The 19,434-nt window shown below is 40.9% G+C and overlaps 1 protein-coding gene across 1 annotated transcript; it reads right to left on the minus strand.

Annotated features, from left to right (window-relative positions):
* Positions 1-1,298: 1,298 nt before the first annotated feature.
* On the minus strand, positions 1,299-19,043 carry alg6 (ALG6 alpha-1,3-glucosyltransferase). The gene is made up of 14 exons (XM_041935439.1): positions 18,884-19,043; positions 18,500-18,584; positions 17,976-18,065; positions 17,639-17,727; positions 17,427-17,509; positions 16,699-16,763; positions 15,924-16,109; positions 14,362-14,497; positions 10,534-10,619; positions 9,013-9,097; positions 8,692-8,762; positions 7,097-7,165; positions 4,858-5,050; positions 1,299-2,470 (listed from the first exon to the last, which is right to left on the minus strand). The coding sequence occupies exons 1-14, from the start codon at positions 18,963-18,965 to the stop codon at positions 2,273-2,275; spliced, it is 1,518 nt and encodes a 505-aa protein (XP_041791373.1). The 5' UTR covers positions 18,966-19,043; the 3' UTR covers positions 1,299-2,272.
* Positions 19,044-19,434: the final 391 nt, after the last annotated feature.

The raw sequence follows: 19,434 nt of genomic DNA on the forward strand, positions 1-19,434 counted from the left end.
TAATATCTTAGTTCAGCTTTGTTAGTTGTTTGTAGTATAATACTACTAATTTACTAATGCTAAAATGTAAATGTTAAAATGTAAATTACTTTCCCATTTCAGAAGTGGGACTCATTTTTCCTCTCCCATCTTTGTAAATGAATTGCCATGGCTTTATATAAACATGTGTGGTACAGGGCAAACCAGCACCCTTCACACCACCTCTAATTGCCCCCTTGTGTTCATGTTCCATTGTAGTAACAGTTAACTCAGATCTTGTGCTCCTATTTGTCCCTGTGGTCCATTATTGGCTACCGGCCTGAAGCCTCAGATGCACAGGCAACCCTCACTGACCTGATAACATTTATAGTTGTAATGGATTTTTTTATGCCCGTCATTAACTGGCTCAGAGATTGGAGAAAGAAATTGCTTGTACCTTTTTCTGTGGTATTTCAACTTTATAGCATTATGTTCAGATATGTCACCTTCCATCATCTCTTTTTAAGGCCTGTCCTGTCACTGGCTTTGTTTTAAATGAACAGGTCTTTTGTGCAGGACCCTTGTGGTATCCCGGACTTGTAATGAATATTTAATGATGTTGAGGAAAAGCTTTGAAAGATATAATTTCTGTCCAATTATTGGCTCTGTCTCTGCCAGACTGTTAGGGGTGATTTAGCGGACTACTTGGTAAATGTAGACAGTTTATATGAAGCTGCTCAAAATCTAATCATTTAACAATGTGGCAATAAAACTGATGTTCACTTCAGGTCATTGAGAATTTTTATTTCACAAAAACTAAGTTTGTACAAAATAACTTCAATGATGGATAAAAATGTACAGTAGAAAACTGTAAAAAAAAAAAAGAAAAAGACAAAGAGTTCACATGAATAGATAATGATTAACCATTACTGCTAGTCCTGAGTTCAGTCCCATCAGGTATGCATTTTAATCACAATCCCCAGCAGAGGTCCTGAGGGTGGACAATATAACAGGAACACCTCACAAGATCATTAAGTCTAGGACCAACAACCTTTAAAAGTTACCACAAAATTAATTCAACACCTCTCCCCATGATCTAAACAATAACTGAGCATTACAACAGGTGTTGCTATTATTATGGCCACCCCCTGCAGCTTGAGCATATAGCCACAAAGCTATCTAAAGTCAAGTGTGTCTGCACACTGCTCACCCAGTTGCACTTGTGACATTAACCAGCAATAGTGTCGTTTGAAGAGAATCATTGGTCCCAGTAAATGATAATTCAACTGAAGAGGTATGTTTCACATTAAGGAGGCCTTGTGTTGTGTGATTTTTACTGAGCTTTGTTTTTTTTTTCCTTTCCTTATACAAGAGCGTGGTCGTTCAGTTTGAGCATGACTCATTGACGTCATGTTCAATTTTTGAAATGCGTTCCCTGAAAATCCTGCCGCACTCAGATGGTTCCTGCTTGCACTTAGCTTTGCTCTGTTTCTGCTCAGACTGTACGCTTGCACTCAGATATAGTCGCTCGCACAGACTTCCTGTTCTCCAGCTAGTGCTCACTAATGAAATGATCCCTGCCTCATTGATGGTGTGTTCGCTTTACTTCTCAGCACGCCCCTTTTAACCAGGTTTATCCACTCTCGCCCTCCACGGTTTTATAATAATGTATATAAGAAGTAACGTGCCCACAGTGACACAATGGCAGCTATTTTGGGTGCGAGGGCAGGGTTTTGAGTGAAAGCTTTCCAAAATCTGAACCTGAAATCAATGAATCATCAAATTGAAAGACCATGCTTTTATTTTGTACTATAATCATTTTTCAGCCCACAGTATGCCCATTTGTGTAGGGCTGGCACAAACTATCAATCTAACTATTAACCTCCAATTATCGACTCTGTTAATCTTTTGGCCTATAAAAGTTCAGACAACTGTGAAAAATTCATGACAATTTCAGATTTCAGAGAGCCCAAGGTAATATCTAATCTCTTGTTCGGTCCAAGCAACAGCCTTAAACCCAAAGAAGAAGAATTCTTTTATTTGAGAAGGTGGAACCATCAAATGTTTGGCACTTTTGCTTGAAAACTGACTAAAACAATTCATTGATTTTCAAAATAGTTGCCAGTTAATTTTCTTTCGACCAATTAATTGTTGCAGCTCTACATTTGTGCTGTTCGCACAGGGAACATGATGGCACGACTGAAAGCCTTCATGCTCATTCAGAGCAGACATGCCCCATGGTGTACCACCGGCTATCCTAATGCAAACTCAACGACAAATCTCCTGCCACGTATCTCACTACCTTTGGCACCATTCAGTTGTTCTTCTTCTGGCTCTTTCTGTTGGGCGGCCCGCTGAACTGGACAATGTTGAAATATAGAAATGTTCCCAAGAATTGCAGGAAAGCAGTAGTGGACACCAACACAGGAAACAAGTCAGGCAGATGTGGTGGAGGAACCAGAGCTACACTCACAACGCTCAGGCCAGCCATGGCTGAGATGCTGATGTAGAACTGTAACAGAGACAGACAGATTGGTTACAGTTGATCCAAATGACAACAGGGACATAAGATCATATAGTTTCCTCAGCTCATAATGAAATATTACAACAAACATAGGCTGAGGTGAAATATCTGTGGTCAGCTGCTACTTTAGAACTACAGCAGGTGAGACAAAACATCTCATATTAGCTTGACAAAGAGACCCAACTCAAGGTCAAATTACAAGCTTTTTCTTGAGCTTTCAACCATCTTTCACTGTCCTCATCAGACATGGAGTTTGCTCGGTTGTCGTGGAGATGGTTCATTGTCATCATGTGATGTGATAACAGGTGATGTGTATGGGACGGAGATCACAACCCCCATCTCCAAGCATGCCATCTCCTTGAGAAACTGAGAAAACTGATGAATACCTTGGGATTTGGTTGAAAGCAGGTGTTAATGTTATTTTTTCAGTTTGGGCTTGGAGACAGAATGTTTCTGACAGAAGGACTGTCTTACAACTTGAGATGTGGACTTTAAAGGATGTGGGTGTTCACGGCATAGGGAGAATCTAATGACAAATGTTAGAACATTGCATTATGTGAAGCACAGGATCCAGCATTTCTGTAGTTTGACCTATTCTAAGGGCTACAATTTAGGCTATCTGAGCTTCAGTAAATTGCTGAAATACCCCTTTAATGCAGACAACTCCAGTGTCCAAACCGATTTTTTGCGATGACTAAATTCATATTCCATACCAGAAACTGTTCCTCGTAAAACAATGAAAAGATTTGGCACCTCGGGCTGAGAACAAACTGTTAGCTTTTCCCTTAATTTAAGTACAATGATAACATCAAACCAATGAATGGTTTAATTTGAAAGAGCTCTCAAGTCACATTGCATATTTATCACTGGATGACTTCCATCAAATCAGTCATTTGAGAGGTGCTATAAAGAACAGATAGAGGCTTGCACATTCACACTGCAGAGTAGCAAGTTTGAATTAAGGCCTACATAACTACTTTTTGCCTTGTTTCAGAGTTGCAAACATAACTGGTGGTGATTGTGAGATCATTCATGTGTCTATTTGGGCTTTATGACCTAGAGATTAAGTCAGTGAGTAAGATGGAGGAAACACCTCATGCCCACACCCTCCATCCATGCCAGCCCAAACCCATGAAACCTTATCGCCTTCATTGGGGCCCGCTATTTATGCTGCTTGTGTAAATAAATATATCTAGGCAAACCTGTGTTAATGACACGTGCTATAAAAAGACACCTCCTCTTAATCTCTGACACCCTACCGGTGCCCCTGTCGCTAAGGGGCTGGCAGTGCAGCCACTTCAGACGCTGTGGAAACTTAAATAAGTGATAAATAATTCTTTGGCTGGCAGCGGCTTTCATCCCTGGACAGCTTACACAGCTTACAGCGGCACATGATCTTTATTTATACAGTTGGGTATATCTTCTCACACGGTTGCAATTTAGGTCTAGTGCCACTTTCAAAGTACAGGCCACCTGGGACCCTGAAATCAGCACCCTTCTTATTACAAATGCATCAGCTGCACATCCTCTTCCCCTCATGTACAAGAGCAGACATGAACTATGAACTTAATCAAGCAGCAGTATCACTAGCACTACTTTGTCTCCTGTTCACTGAACGTCAGAAGCTAAAGGACACCATGCTCAGAGCCCCTGTATGGAGGCTCGGAAAATTTGTGATTCTGGCAACTCCTAGTGGTAGTGTCAAAAAAGACACCCAGGTGGAGAGGAAGTCAAGCTACAACTGACCCTGTAACAATGTGCTAATGAAAACAAAGATGAAGACACACAATGCTGCCTTCATCACCTGTGTTAATAGGAATTATGTATTCTAAATGATCTTTATCTTATAAGCAACTAATTTGAGCTGCAACCACAATGATAGAAGCGACTGACTGCTGTTCAAATGTCTGGGGCTGCAGACCTCTGCAGCTGGACGTGCAGCATGTAACCAATAGAAACCTTGAAATTGCATTTGCACTTAGTTAATGTGCACTTACATTGTTTTGACGTCATCTTTTACATGCAGCATGGCTGGGGACACACAAGTCTAGTGCTTTATTCCCCATCAATCAAACAGCGCTATCAGCTGTGCGACATACGGTATGTCTCTTCAGAAGAGACAATAACAATAACAATCTTTCTGCTATTGATTCCACACATAATCAGCAAAGACTAAATTAAACATTTGCAGGTCAAAAGATGATTAAAACCAGGCTAAATCTGAAAAAATGAAAAGTGAAAGTTTTGTAGATCTGTAGGTTACATAAAACTATTGCTTCAACACCATTAAAATTCTATTTTCAACCTGCAAACCACAGAATCAGTGTTGGGTGCTGTACTGTTAGTGAATGTACCAGGGCTAGGACAACACTGACCTTCCATCTTACAATACGGGCCAGGTCCAGTTTGGGTAGGCAGAAAAGCAGCTTGTGGTAGGCTCCCAGTCTCAGCTCTTCCTCTGAACAGTGCTCCAGTGCAGACAGTAGATAGATGCTGAGAAAGAGGAAGGCCAGCGAGGTCACAACGTAGGGCACCAGCAGCCCGTCCTTTAGAAACAGAGGCACCATGCTGCACAGAGGGACAAGAACAATGGTGCATTTATGTTTTACAGCTTAGGCATTTTTGCTGATGTCCCTGTCTGGAGCATTGTACAATAACCCAAAACAGAGCAAAAGCCTTATTCACTTTTTATACGCACCGTGCAGCTGGAGCTTTGACACAGACTTTTACAACGGAATATGGAAATAAACATAGCATGATGGTGACGGGATTTAAGACGGCATTAAGTCCAGTATCATGTTTGTTGAGGTAAGGGGCAACAGTAAACCACATAGCTGCTATCCAGCAGGCCTGCACAAGCAGTCTGTCCCCTGGGGAGAGATGGCTCTGACATTCATGCCAAGCTTATCTTAGTTTAGCAGCGGGGCATGGACAAGAACAACAGTTGACTCATAGTAAATCGTGCATCACCCCAGCTTGTAAAAACCTATCCGCTCACAACAAACCACTCATTCAAATTTTTACGCCAACAAAAAAGCTCCATTCACCAGATAAATGTTGAACAATTTGGAAATACATACTTCATCAATTTAAACAGACTGGCTGCATTCTGTCCTCTCAGAATTGCTATGGTTCAGCATCCATTCAGCCAATTATGCTAACAAAAGATGTATTTTTTATGAATGGTCGTGTCTGTAGCAGATTCAGATAATGTGAGGTTAGACTGTACTGAGAAGCAGCTACAGAATGACCTCCTGTCCCTACACAACGCACACTTAGACAGCAGGCACGCAGACTATGCCATGTAATCCCCACATATCCTTATACTAAACCACTCGCACAACAATTAGTGCTCCCGGAAGAATTTAACAACAGCTGGTGAAAGTTAGACACAGCATTTGCAGCACTACTTGTCTTTTCCATTCATGGTCTTCAGCTGAGCCTACAGCATATCGTAGATCCATTTAGCTTTTTAGGATTATTCCTGTGGCTCTTTCTCTTTTGATAGTTGACGGTGGTGAGACAGAAAATACTGGGAGAAATAAAGAGAGGTGACAATGAGAATTGCAGTTATGTGCTACATGCCAACTTAGCCACCAGCTCCATATTTTTCTTAAAGTGAGACTTGCAGAATAGTGACCATTGTAGCCATGGGTGACAGCTATGGAAGAAGGGTAGATGTGAACGTAATGTAACAGTAGCGCAGGTAAAAAACATTGATAAAAATCAGTAAGCTGACTCAGTAATGTCAGTCATAAAGCAATTTGTAGCTTAGTTCTGCTAACATTAGCCACTATAAAAACAGTCTGGTCGAGTGTTCTCAGATTGAAAATGTTCCTACTTTCCACAGTTATTTGCTTTTATTTAAGGAGTTACCTTAACTCCTAACGTTTTTTCACCTGTCCTAATAGTAAAAGGTAACTGAAACAATGCCGCAGCAAAGGAGGCAGTTTCTGTGGATGGCTACATGGAAGCCTGCCATTTATTAAAGGAATGGTCGACATTTTGGAAAATAGTTTATCAGCTTCCGGCCCCTGATGTCGCCAGACAGCCAGCAGCAGCTGCAGGAAGTGACTGTGCCGAGCCAGGAGATAGTTGATCACACAACTCTCCTTATCCTAACCACCATAAAACCGCAACCTTATTTTTACACCTGTTTTTTTGGATTAAACAACAAAATATAATGTGTTAATTAGTGAGCTTTAAAGCGAATAGGTGGATTATGTTACTTTTGGAAAGGGCAAGGCTAACTTTTCCAAGTTTCCAGTCTTTATGCTAAACTATGCTAACCAGCTGCTAGTGGAAGCTTCATCTTTATACAGGCATGAAAGTGCTATTAATCTTCTCATCTAACTGTTGAAAAAGAAAGGAATAAGCGCAAAAACTATTGAATGTTTCCTTTAAAACTGAGGTCCCAAACTAGTGGACTTTTAAACAGGCTTCACAGGCAGTGTCATCCAGATATAACCTGCCAGGCAGTCTGCATCTCTCAATAAGCAAATGCTACTATATAGATGATTAAATTATCAAAAGAACATATAAATAATAGAAAACATCACCAGTAATGGCTTTAACTAAAGGTCAAGGTTCTGAAGTTCTTCCACATAGTCGTACCTGAATGTAGAGGCCTGCAGGAACCAAATAGCCACCAAGGGGAGATCATTCAGCAGGAGGCAGACAGGCCTAGAAAAGATGAAAGCTGGATATACTCACACTCTACAGTAACTGCCATTAAATATTATTTTACAGTCGGACAGGAAGTGAGGCCGTGTTAGGCTGGAGCAGGATGTGAACTGATAGCATGTGTGTATCACATTGAAGCAACTAACCCGATGGGATATCCACATTAATGGATTTTTGACAGTCTCTCACATGGCAGTCAAGTGTTTGTGATACAGCATTATATATTGAGCACAGTATATGCCTTTTACTGTAACTGCACTAGCACACACTGGCACTACAGTAAACCTTCACTAATCATACTCAAAAATCTAACTTTTACTTGAACTGAGTATTCAACATTTCAACGTTAAAAACATGTTTTTCAAAGAAGTTACAGTGTTAAAATTATGATTTCATGCCACGTAAATGTGTATCTGTGGAATGAAGGCTTGCTGTTGGTTGAGCCTGGTTGCCTGCGTCATTGCTAGCCCATGCTAGTTGGACATTGTGCTCCAATGGGGGCACTTTCCACCGGTCCCTGAGCCCATAATTACAGCCAGTGCTCTTTGGCGATCCTGTTACAGCCCAATAATTGATCCTGCGCAAACAACGCCCTGAGCTGCTGCCTGCCATTCTTTCCTAATCCCTGGACATGCATTACTGATTGATTCAGGGGGACAGGTGGGAGATATAACTCAATAGTTAATAAAGCAACAATCTACCCTAATCTAGATTAATACACGAGCCCAGATCTAGGAACCAAATCCAAATCTATGCCAGACTTCGCTCTCTACCTACAGCCTCCACAGCTTTATACATGTGGAGGTGAATGGTAATGAATCACATACACATGCTCACGTGTGCAAGTGCTGCATTTACTCTGTTAAATATGACCCAGCTCTGACAAACAGCACGGCACATCATGACAATAGAGCATGATGACAGAGGTGAATAACTCCCAGTTAGCAAGTCTGTGCTTAAATAGACATCATCATCATCATCATTCATCTGCAACTCTGGGAGCGCAGCAGGATGATGTCACTTTGGAAGAGTAGAGCTGCAATGATTGGTTGTTTGAAAGAAAACTAATCACCAGCTATTTCGATAATCGATTCATTGTTTCAGTCACTACTACTAGCTGTCTGCAGCTTCTTAAATGTAAGGATTTGGTGCTTTTGGGTTTCCGACTGTTGATTGGACAAAAGCAGCAATTTGAAGACGTCATTTTGGGCTCCCAGTTAGAGCATTTTTCACTCAACGATTAATCGATAGATGGAAAAATAACCATCATATTAATCAATAATGATAATAATCGTTAGTTGCAGCCCTTTTACAGTGTGCACGTGTATTCAACTCATTAACAATCATCAGGACATAAACTGATAACAGACGAATGGCTTCTTTGTGGGCAGAAATTAAATCTGTACTCATGAATATTTGAGATATCACTACAGGATAGAAAAAGCACCGTCGCTGCTGTCACATGTCAACAAATCACCCAGTGGGACAAAACCTCAAGAAGTTACTGTTATTACCTCTGTACTTACAAGGCAGCTAAGAGGATGGACTTCTCATGGACTTGATAGGAGAAGAGGAAAAACGCCAGAGATGAATTAGCCTAAAAGTGACATTAATATTATTAGCATACAGTAACTACTGATAATACTGGATAGCATTCTTTTTAATAAAAGGTACATAGGCATCAATAATGTTTAGATTGTAATTGTTTAATACCTCTTAGACTTGATGGTGAAATCCTCAGCAAATTACAATTATTAGATTACTGATATTTGATTGCTTAAAAAACAGGCTTTCTGTAAGGGGAGGGTCCGTACATTTGGCTTGCTGTGGTTTTGGAAGCCACTTACCAAGGCCAGTTTAAACTGCCAGAAGGTGGGCTTCATCAGGAGTCTGACAGAGGAAGGTAGGACTGCCAGGAGAGTGCAGGCAGTACTGAAAAACAATACAAATGAGCAGTCAGATTTTCTCATATCAGATTCGTCAAATGTACAATCAAAATCCCCAGTGGGACATGAAGGAAAAAATGATTGCACACCAAAAGACACGTGCAGTATAAAATCAATTTGGAGCCAATATGAAGCATTTGCACGTAATTCCAGACTTAAACATTCATCTTTCTGTTGTGTTGCTATGGTTCTATGTGAAAACTGATAGCAAAGCAGTCTAATATTCTGCTGGAATAATAAAACACACACAAACAACAGAGCGAAATCTGTTTTCAGTCAATGGTATCAGACGAGCAGATTTTCATGTCAAATGCAAACAATCAATATGTGGTATCAAAATGTAACTGTGGATCCATCTCGCTGTTATTTAGACACCACCTGCTTCGCAAACTAAGCCCTCTGCTATGTGGGAAATGACCAAATACTGGCCCCTTCTTAGGGTTAGCAGGCATTAGTTTAACCCTTCAATTGTCGCCTGCTGGAGGTGGAGGCACCGGAAGATAGTGACTATGTGTCAGTGTGAATGTGCTGAGAGGTCGGGCAGCGAGTTAACTTAAGGCGGGAGGGCAACAAAGTGTTTGTACGACGACAGAAAGGCGCACACACAGATAGACGCAGAGAATGGTGGTAGATAGAAAGCAGTAATGCAGGACCAGTAAGTGGTGTGTATGAAAGCGAGTGTGTTATGCGTGTGTTATGTGTAGGGCAGGGTTTTGCACTCCGGAAGGACATGGATCACTTTTCACAGCTGATTCATTCTATGTACACAGTACACCCACACCAGAGCATTTAGCAATCCACTCCCTGCGCCAAAAAGACAAGAGTGTTTTTCAACTGTTTGAAATGCACTACAGTCAAAGAAGTCCAACTTGATCCCTGGACTTAGCAGTCTGGCAGAAACGTGTCCATGCTGCGAACACAGGACTCCTAAATTTAGCGTGCTGGGTTATTTAAGCAGGCTCCACCATGACACAACTGTCGCGTTGACTTTTTCTCACTGATTGGACAGGTTCTCAGCTTTTGGCCAAAATAGTGTATCCAAATACTTCCTGGGAACGTGCAGAGAAACTCAAGTGTTTACTACGCCGTCTTTAAAGGAAAATTGAGTTACTCTGCTTCTATCTCTATATCACACGTTTCAATAGCTCTTTGGGCAATTCAGCTTCTTGACACCACATATCCAAAGACAGCTGTGACGTCATGGTAAAGAGCTCCTCACAAGATGTTTCCTTAAGGAATGAACTTATTGCCACCCTGCTGGAACACTGTCTTCATTCCCTTGGGCAAGCGCTGCTTTCCCAGGAAATGAAAGGAGTAAAAACATGAGGGAGCGGCTCAAAGAAAGAAAAACAGAGCAAAAGAGAAACAATGAACCCTTGAGGAGAAAAGAGTAAACACTTGTTAGATAGATGGAGGGATTACCTGAGGTAGATCTGAGAGTCAGTGGACAGAATAGATCTGATCTTTATCAGGATGTTCAGGCTGCACCATGTGTTGGCCACCTTATCCTGTCCGCACACGCACACGCACAAACACACACACACACGGTTAAATGAGAAATTATGTTGGATGAATACAAAGAAAGACTTTTAAATTTAACACATGCCTTGATGCCGGTAAAAAAAAAAGAATAATTCAGAATGCCATTTTGAAGAGAAAGCAAATGAGGGGCATTGCTGTAAGTCATTATTTCCCAACTGAAAGTGCAATAAAAACTCCCCAGGGCATTCCAGAGGGGCCTTTGTACGTAACCCTCCATCATAAATTTACTCCCCCGTCAGAAAAAGCATGGGACTTATTTGTAAACTTGAGGACGAAAGGTCAAGTGTCAAACCAGAGTAGTTTCTGCATAACCAGCAGATACAGACCAACCACAGAGCACTGCTGAAAAAATGTCAACATGTTAAATTATTCTTAAATCAAATGTGTGAAGATTTTAAACAAAAAACTAATATGCTTTTCTTTTAAACTATTTTACTACTGAAAACTAGGGTTCAAACTAACAACAATTCTCATGATCAATTAATCTGCCAATTTCTTTCTTAATTAAATGATTGTCATTAAAAATGATTGTTTTTTGCATTTTTGCTGGACTAAAACAAACAGTTAATTATCATCATCAACAGTTGCAGATTCATTTTTTATGAACTAATTGATTAACTAACAAATACTTTCAGTTCTCATGAAAACACCCTCACTTTTTCTCTCATGTCAGACTGTTTCAGTCTTATATTGTTTTTATAAATAACCGGCAAAACTGGACCTTAAAGGTTTGTGAATGGTATGGAAGATATGTTGACACCTTAATACCAGCCTTAAAGTACTTGTGGTTTATAAGAGATGAGGAGGGCGTTGCTGTGAGATTCAGTTGATTTAAGTGCTTAAGCAGTTGTGCAGGGATCAGATGATATTAAGGGCCAAGCCACCACTGTGCACCACAATATCACAGGACACAGAGACAGCGTGCCTAGATCAGCTTTATGATTCCGCTGTGAATGGTTTCAGTGTGTGGCCCTGTCTAGAAAAACTATTTCTGGCCTTCTCTCTCTCCTCTGTGCTACAGCTGCTCACAGCACAGCTGTGTGGATCTTAATGGCAGCCCAGTCAGCAGCACCAGGCCGACCAGTGTTGTGTTGTCTCAGCCCCTTCCCTCTCTCTTTCCTCTCCGCTCCAAATAACCGCTACGGGAATGTTCCCGGACGCCGCCTGAAGGCAACACATGAACAGTGGGGGGGGGGTCCTCATCGGCAAATGTATGGGGGTGAGAGCAGTGCGGCTCCTTCACCTATAAGCTAGCATGGAATTTCACAGGCAGAAGCATTTGGTGCCATTTTTGTGAGCAGGAAGCAATGTGAGACGCCAGAATGCAGCTCAGTGGGTAAACTTACAACTGCTCCCGCCCAGAAGCTGCCACGACCACCAGTCACCGGCCCTCTTCTTCCCCACCACCCCCGCCTCACCCCTGTCCTCTTGTCCAAAGCTTCTGCTTACGTGCACAATTTCACAATTAGTTCAGGACGAGTCGCCCCGGCAGCCTCTCGTGCTGTCGTCACCGGGGAGTATAGTGTCTCTCACACCCTGTGTATTATGTTTGCATCATTTCGTTGAACAAATACTGCCACGGCGCATGCTGCCATCTGCGCCCCTGGTAGAATTTTCAATTACTTCTCACATCCATGACACCTTGTGGTGGGTGCCACCTTGGGGACCGGGGACAAGAAGGGGCATACAGGGTTTCAGAAATGAGAGCTGCAAACCTTTTCCTCTGAGCTGTCACTCACAGACAGAAACACACACAGTTACTTTACCTGAGCGTCTTCCATGACAGCTTTCAACACCACAAACTTAGGACTTTGAACTACTCTTTCTCACAGCTCACTATCACTTTCATTTTGAATTAATATCATATGCCTGTGCCTCCTCTTCACTCAGAGGCAATGACTGACTGACCACAGCATAAAAATATGTGAGTGCATGTGCTGTGAAACAGTCTAACACTCTCATATGCTTTCCAAAGATGAAGTCGGTGGCAGGCAACAGTTGTTGGATGTGCTCTGATACGCCTTTAAGTGTAGCGTTGGCCCCACTCATCAGTCCATATGGACAGAACATGGCGGTGATATGAAGTGTTGAAAACACCCAGGCCATAAATTAGTTAGATTTATCTATATCCTCCTACTGTACATCCCGAAGCCCGACACCTCCCAGAGATAGAGAGAAACTGATCTCCTGACCTTTCACCATTTTATTCCACTGTTTTCTTTGATCCTACGGGGTATCCGTTTCCCACCAGCTAAGCACTGGAGGGCAGAAGGGTGTTCACCATGCTGAGAGCATGGACCACGGTGTAGGGCACGAGTGCCACAAAGGCTGCGTACGACTTTCATAATAGCACTGGTTGCAGCCTTGTGCTGTAAGTTGTTAAAATCACCACGTAGAGAGGGATTGAGTCTCGATGTATCGTGAACAAGTAGGCACAAAGAAAAACTCCCACCAATAAAGCAATCACCACACATCACCTCTCTCTCTTAAACTGGGCTACAATTTACAACGATCTCTGGCTGTGTTGTGTCTCATGACAACGTTCTGTTTGAACACACATCATACAACAAATTAAGGAAAATAAAGACACCACTTCATGGGCATTTTATTCACACAACAACCAACACTAAAAGGAGCTAATTAATCACAAGCTGATCCAAAATTGTGTGATATAAATTATAGCAAGGGCCCACTGCTGATTGTAATGAAAATTACTGGAGGGGGCTAATTTATGTAGGGAAAATAAACAAACAAGAGTATGGGGATGCTATCGTGCTGACATTTTAAAACTTTTTAAAACTTAACCTTCACTAAAATTCCGGGTACCTTGCCCTATGACTGCAACATTGCTGGTTAGACTGGAAGTGCCTGAAAATATCTTTAAAAATAATCTTTTACCAAAATTCAGCTTGCATCCTTTTTTATATATATAAATATATTTATGACAAACATGAGACAATGGTGAAGGCACAGCCATTTATAAATAAAGAGCTGATAAATTAATGATTATTACTACCACAAAATGAGTGAATCTGGGGTGAGAAAAAATAAAAGACCCTCATCTGCTTTCCCAGTAAGGTCAGACTACCCTTCTACTAGAAATAAATACAATCCCAAACTCCCATTCCTGACCCTCCTCCCCGCTTATAATTTTTCTACAGTCTCTAACCTTGATGACAGTAAAAATACTGACTTCTGTGCATTCACATTTTGTTAGCAAACATCCCACAGTGTTCTCTGCCTAAAGAACAGCCACAAACTAATGTCAAGCAATTACCGAAATTACCGATACCCAAAACAGCACCAGGCTTTAGGGATAACAGACACATAACGGCATCTCTGTTGGCTCAATAACATAACAAAAGATGGCATTATATATATATACGTCATGTTGGAAGTCCTTGGGCTTATTGAGTCAAAATACCAACATAATTAATTTTATCCTATTGATGGTACATTCAATTACAGTCACATTTATTCAGGAGTTCCCTGGGATTCAAATTCTTATAAATGCCCAGGGGCATGTCAGGCTTCGGTGAAGGCTATCACAGGAAATGTACATGTGACCCGTATGTATCCTCCAATCTCCAGGCCATGCTGCTCTCACATTAGTTATTAGTTAGATTGGGCATGGAGACTGAGTTGTAAGATCAAGCTTCCCTGATGTGGTTTTCAGGCTGACTTTTCATTCAACAAAGTCTACTGTACCTCAAACAGACCACGAGCCACGGGAAAGATCCTCCTGACCACCTGCAAGGCCTGACTGGGATCAGACAGGAAGGGCAGCCAGCAGAGGGCAAAAGTCACCAACACAGTTGCAGCAATTCTCACCAACAGGAAAAGCCTACATGAGGAGAGGGGTCACACAGAGAGACAGGCACCAGGAGGTTCAGATGTACCACAATAATGAAAAACAAACTAACCGACTAACAAAATGTGGATATTTCTTATTAAACCATATAAACCATAATTCCTAAAAAGACATGTTGACATTGGCGTGTATCTTGTTTGTCTACGTCTACTGGTATTCCTCAGACAATTAGTTTACACACTGTCTGCAAGCCCTAAATTTGGGATTCGACCCTGGTGTTGAGGAATGCAGTGAAAGCCGTGCATCAGCTGAAAGTCTTCAGTGTAGGTCAGGCTGTCTTGTCAGCTGTAACTGTGAAGCTGCTGGTTAAGTTGCACACACAGCATAGCTGAGGAGTTTGGGCATGGCGAGAGTGTCATCTGGACATATCTTCCCCCCAGCTCTTCTAATCCAGCTCTCCATGTGCTACTAAATGCCCTTGGTACATTGTTACTAGATAAACAGACACTGGACACACCAGTAACAGCATCCAATCTGATTACCTCAGTCATTCTGTGGCTCTCCTGAGGACACTGCTCTCTTATGGACTGACATTACATATCTGCTTTGAGCACTCAGCTGACACTTCTGTGCAGAGTGACAAAACAATATAACCAAAACAATACGTGGTTGAACATGACTTCACAGACACAAAAATAAATCCTCTTGATTTTGTTTGCCAGAAACTGCACCAGTGGTTGTTATATTTAGACATGAGTAGTGATCTTCATTAATTGTAATAAAGTATACTTGGAAGTTCGACAGTCTCCTACTTTCCTTCATTTCAATATGAATTATTTGGTCACACTGTATTCTCACTGTGGTTTGAACTTGGACTCCATACTGTTGGTTGCTCTCCATTTTGGAGATCTGTTGATTACATGTTGGTCTAGATCAGTGACTAATTACCAAATACATAATTATATTATTTATACACAGTATATAAAAAAGAGACAATGTCAAGAGATATTATGGTAATAGTACTGATAATAAAAGTAAAAAAAATGATATTAACATTTCCCAAAGATGATTATATTTTCCACCAGCCTTGTCCTTTTTGTGAACATTGGTGCTGGAAGCATTGGTGCATATTTGTGTTTAGAAGGTAAATAAAACACAACAGAATTACAAACTGTGTGATAAGAATTACAGTTTAGAGTTTGTGAAAACTAATAAGGAGAGAGAAAAACCAGGCCTAAACCCGGAATTCCAGGATCACTATGTCTGTATGGATTCACAAATGCCACAGATCTCTATCTGCAGTAAAAAGCTATCTCACAACTACATGAGGCCATCCCATCTATCAGGGTATCATTAAGGGTACTTGACTTACATTGCTGTAGACAACAGCGCATCTTGACAAATTTCTCAAAAATGTAAAGGCAAGAAAGAAAACAAAAGACACAAACAAACAACTCACCCCCGCCCCATCGGGCCTAGTTTGACACACTTCCCCAGCAGGTAGCAGAAGAAGGGCAGGGCATGGTACAGCTCCATCTGTTTGTAGTTGAGAGCAAGGCAAAAGGCCACGGAGCCCAACACATCCCAGCCCAGACCGAGAGCAAGAACTCCCCACAGGGCAAAACCAAGGCTCACTCCATTGTACCTGATACGGTTAAGGTCAATATTGTGTAAAAGGTCAAGACTTTTTCGAGTGGAGATAAACAACTAAACGTGCTGGTATGGGACCAGTGTGACATGTCAGCAGCAGGTAACTTTCTTCCATTTAATAAAGAAGCATTTCCAGTAGGAAGAAAGGCACATGATGTGCAAATATAACATCTTCAACAACCTTATATAACGATGCAGATTCTAATGTTAACTTTTCAGGAACTATGAAAGAAGCTGTTTTCACAGTTGAGTTTTGTTTCAGCAATGCCATTCAGAAGACCCTCATTTAGTGGTATACAACTAAATACAAACAAAATTCCAGTTTTCAAGTTGTTTAAAGTAATTTAAATTCTTACAAAACCACATTACAATTTCAACCAATTAATCTCAAAGTGCTACAAATGCTAAAAAATACACTTACTTAATATACAATTTACTTGATTTATTTGATTGGTTGATTGGGCCTTTAAAGTCAATGGCTGCAATTTTGAAGGTCAGTATTTCACAGGAAGTCATCAAAGCAAATTTCGATAATGATATCACAGTGAATAAATAGTAAACACGTATTTTTACATAAAGGATACTGGAAATGCCCATAGTCAATGAGGATTAGTCCTGGGTATAGAAGAAAGCAGAACAGAATGGAAACCTGGAGAAAAGAGTATTTATGAGTTGTTGGACGGTAAACAAACATTAACAGTAAAATCTAATCACAGTCCACTGCTTATTAGTGTACAATGACGAATTAAAGGTCATGAGGTATGTCATGTATCAAGAATTTAGATACATGATAAACTTTTGCAGACTTTATTGACTGAACAGGAGATCTAAGTAAAGGAAGCCGTTTTATTTATTAACTCTTTCCTTTCCAGCATTTCCTTATTCATACGCCTTAAAGGTGCGAGGAGCCTTTACCACCACCCACTGAACAAAGGGCAGTACATGCTGGGATGGCCTGTTCCAGTGCTGCCTTTTAACAGACAAAAGCTGGTATGTGTCTGCTGTAGCTACTGATCTTTTAACAACTGTTTGATCATTTAAGAGACAGTCTAAATATTACAATATAGGCCTCTTAATTGATTGTACTGTAAAAGTAGTTGTTATACAGGCTGAAATGTGGTAACTTCCTGGAAAATTTAATAGCATCATATTATACTGCAATAATGACTTTATAATTCCCTAATTTGGATGACCAGTGCTGTAATCAGCTTTAATAAGGGTGGGTTCTCAGACTGAGAGGAAAATCTAGCTCATTCTGGTCTTTAGTTGAAAAAACTATTAGATGTCATGTCATCGTTGGCAAGTGTGTTACCTTTTTTTTAGAGGATCCATCAGTCAGGTATAAACAGTATAAAACCACAGCAGGGATGTATACGAACAAATCTGCCACGAGGACTGAAACAGAACAAAGAACCATATTGTACCATATCTGTCTTTCTAAGTAAGTAAGTTATTTGTTATTCTAAGGTTGAAGTAGATATGGATCCGGAAGCTTTTCACTTTATTTTCTCATGGTTACCGTACCTGTAGCTCTCATGAATAACTTGTGCGCTGGACTTTCATAGCCTCTGGATTTGTGGAGCTCCACCCATTCAGGGTTTATGATCTTGGCTCTGCAGGAAAGAGAGAGGTTTGTTTTTACTGTTGTTTTATTTAAAGAATTCCTTTAATGACAGACGGGGGGACCAGCTTTTCAGATTATTATGCACAGGATATATAGAGTAGAAGTAAAATAGTAATGTCTCATATTAAAACTGACATGATGGCATGGAAACTCCATCATGGACCTGTTCTTTTCTTCAGTGCACTAAAGCAGAGATGTCATGTAAAATACATTCTGTCAATAACAAAAACTACTTACATGTAAGCACAGATCAGGCTGTGGTAGGCAGTCAGAGGTGGGTAGTCAAGACCCCAGTAGTTCAAGTCATTCTCAGTGGTGTTAAAATACCTGCATCAGTGCAAATGCTACATATATTTATTCTGAAACCATGAAAGTGTCAGACAAATTCTCTGTAAAATGGGGTGCACAGTCCCTTAAATGCATTATGGTGCCTGGAGCATACTTGTGCAACATTACTGTTGAATACACGACAAATGTTACTGCAGTTTCAGCTTTGTCACTTTTTTTGGTGATCTTCTGACTCATTTTACCTTACACTTGTGGGTGTGTGACTCACGGGATCCCATCTCATCTCATAATAATTTTTACATTAGTCTGTTTTCAGGTGTGATGAAGAATGTTCCCGCATTTTGCGACCAGGCTCCCAAAGTGTTCACTCACTGTCAAAAGCCTAAAGAGCTCATACCATTTTCAGGTGCCTGAATGAGCTTGATTTCTAAAAACTTGCACCACTGAGTAAACAAATGAAGCAACGGACTGACCATTCCTGGACAGGGAGGTTGTAGGTCACTTCTTGCCAGTGCCTTTGGGCTTCATAGTCGCCAAACATGGGAGGTTTCCCCGCCCCTGGAGAAAGATATTTCAGCTGTTAGTCTGGTGAATGGGAAACTACATCAATGAATGACGGCGAGGAACCACACGCGCGCGCGCACACACAGACACGACAACTTCTCCAGCTAGTGGCTTGATGCTAACTGCTATTAGCAAAACTCTGACGTGTGTAAAACAACTTCCGCTCAATATTTTACAGAAAATCAAACGAGCGACTTCAAAGTAAGCAGTAGTGAAACGTTAGCAAAGAAGACAGCTGTGATTCACTGACTGGTGCCGTCGCATGTTAACGTTGCGCTCCACACATTTCCTACCTGAATATGAATATAACGAAACGGCCCACCGAGCAACAACACCGAGCAACACACAAACTGATATGAGACTCCAAGTTTGCATAGCTTCCACCGGTAAAAATAGCTCATGGAGGAGAAATAAAAGGCAAAAATGTGCTCATTGAGACACTTTTGAAATCTGTTTACATTTCCTATATACGTCACCCACCAAGATTTCGTTGCGCGTTTTCATTGGGCAATGCGCGCTGACGTGCGCTGAGAGGCATGAGGCGTTCAGGAACACCTAAGGAAGACATTTCTCATCGAGCCATCACTGCATATCATAAGAGATAATTTATAACAAACACTTTTTAACTATAGCGGTAGCAGATAGATCTTACGTTTTATTTTGTAACTTTAAAGGCGTTACATCATCTGTGTAACAGTTTTTTGTTAATATTTGCAATTTTGATTTAAAATCTGGTTTAATTTCCAAACTAATATGACTGCAGCATCAGTTGAGACTAGATTTATGACAAATTGATGGATATTGTGCATTATTAAAGGTCTATTGCTCCATTAATATCTCAGTA

The sequence above is a fragment of the Chelmon rostratus genome, chromosome 4 (genome assembly GCF_017976325.1).
Source record: "Chelmon rostratus isolate fCheRos1 chromosome 4, fCheRos1.pri, whole genome shotgun sequence".
Classification (NCBI taxonomy): Eukaryota; Metazoa; Chordata; class Actinopteri; order Chaetodontiformes; family Chaetodontidae; genus Chelmon; species Chelmon rostratus.

What these genes read in the sequence shown, in the direction of transcription:
- alg6 (XM_041935439.1), bottom strand. Translation starts at nt 18,965, where the DNA reads ATGCAAACTTGGAGTCTCATATCAGTTTGTGTGTTGCTCGGTGTTGTT. An exon ending in AGCCTGATCTGTGCTTACAT is followed by an intron (nt 17,728 to 17,975) that starts GTAAGTAGTTTT and finishes TCTTTCCTGCAG; the next exon opens with AGCCAAGATCATAAACCCTG. An exon ending in GTTATTCATGAGAGCTACAG is followed by an intron (nt 17,510 to 17,638) that starts GTACGGTAACCA and finishes GTTCTGTTTCAG; the next exon opens with TCCTCGTGGCAGATTTGTTC.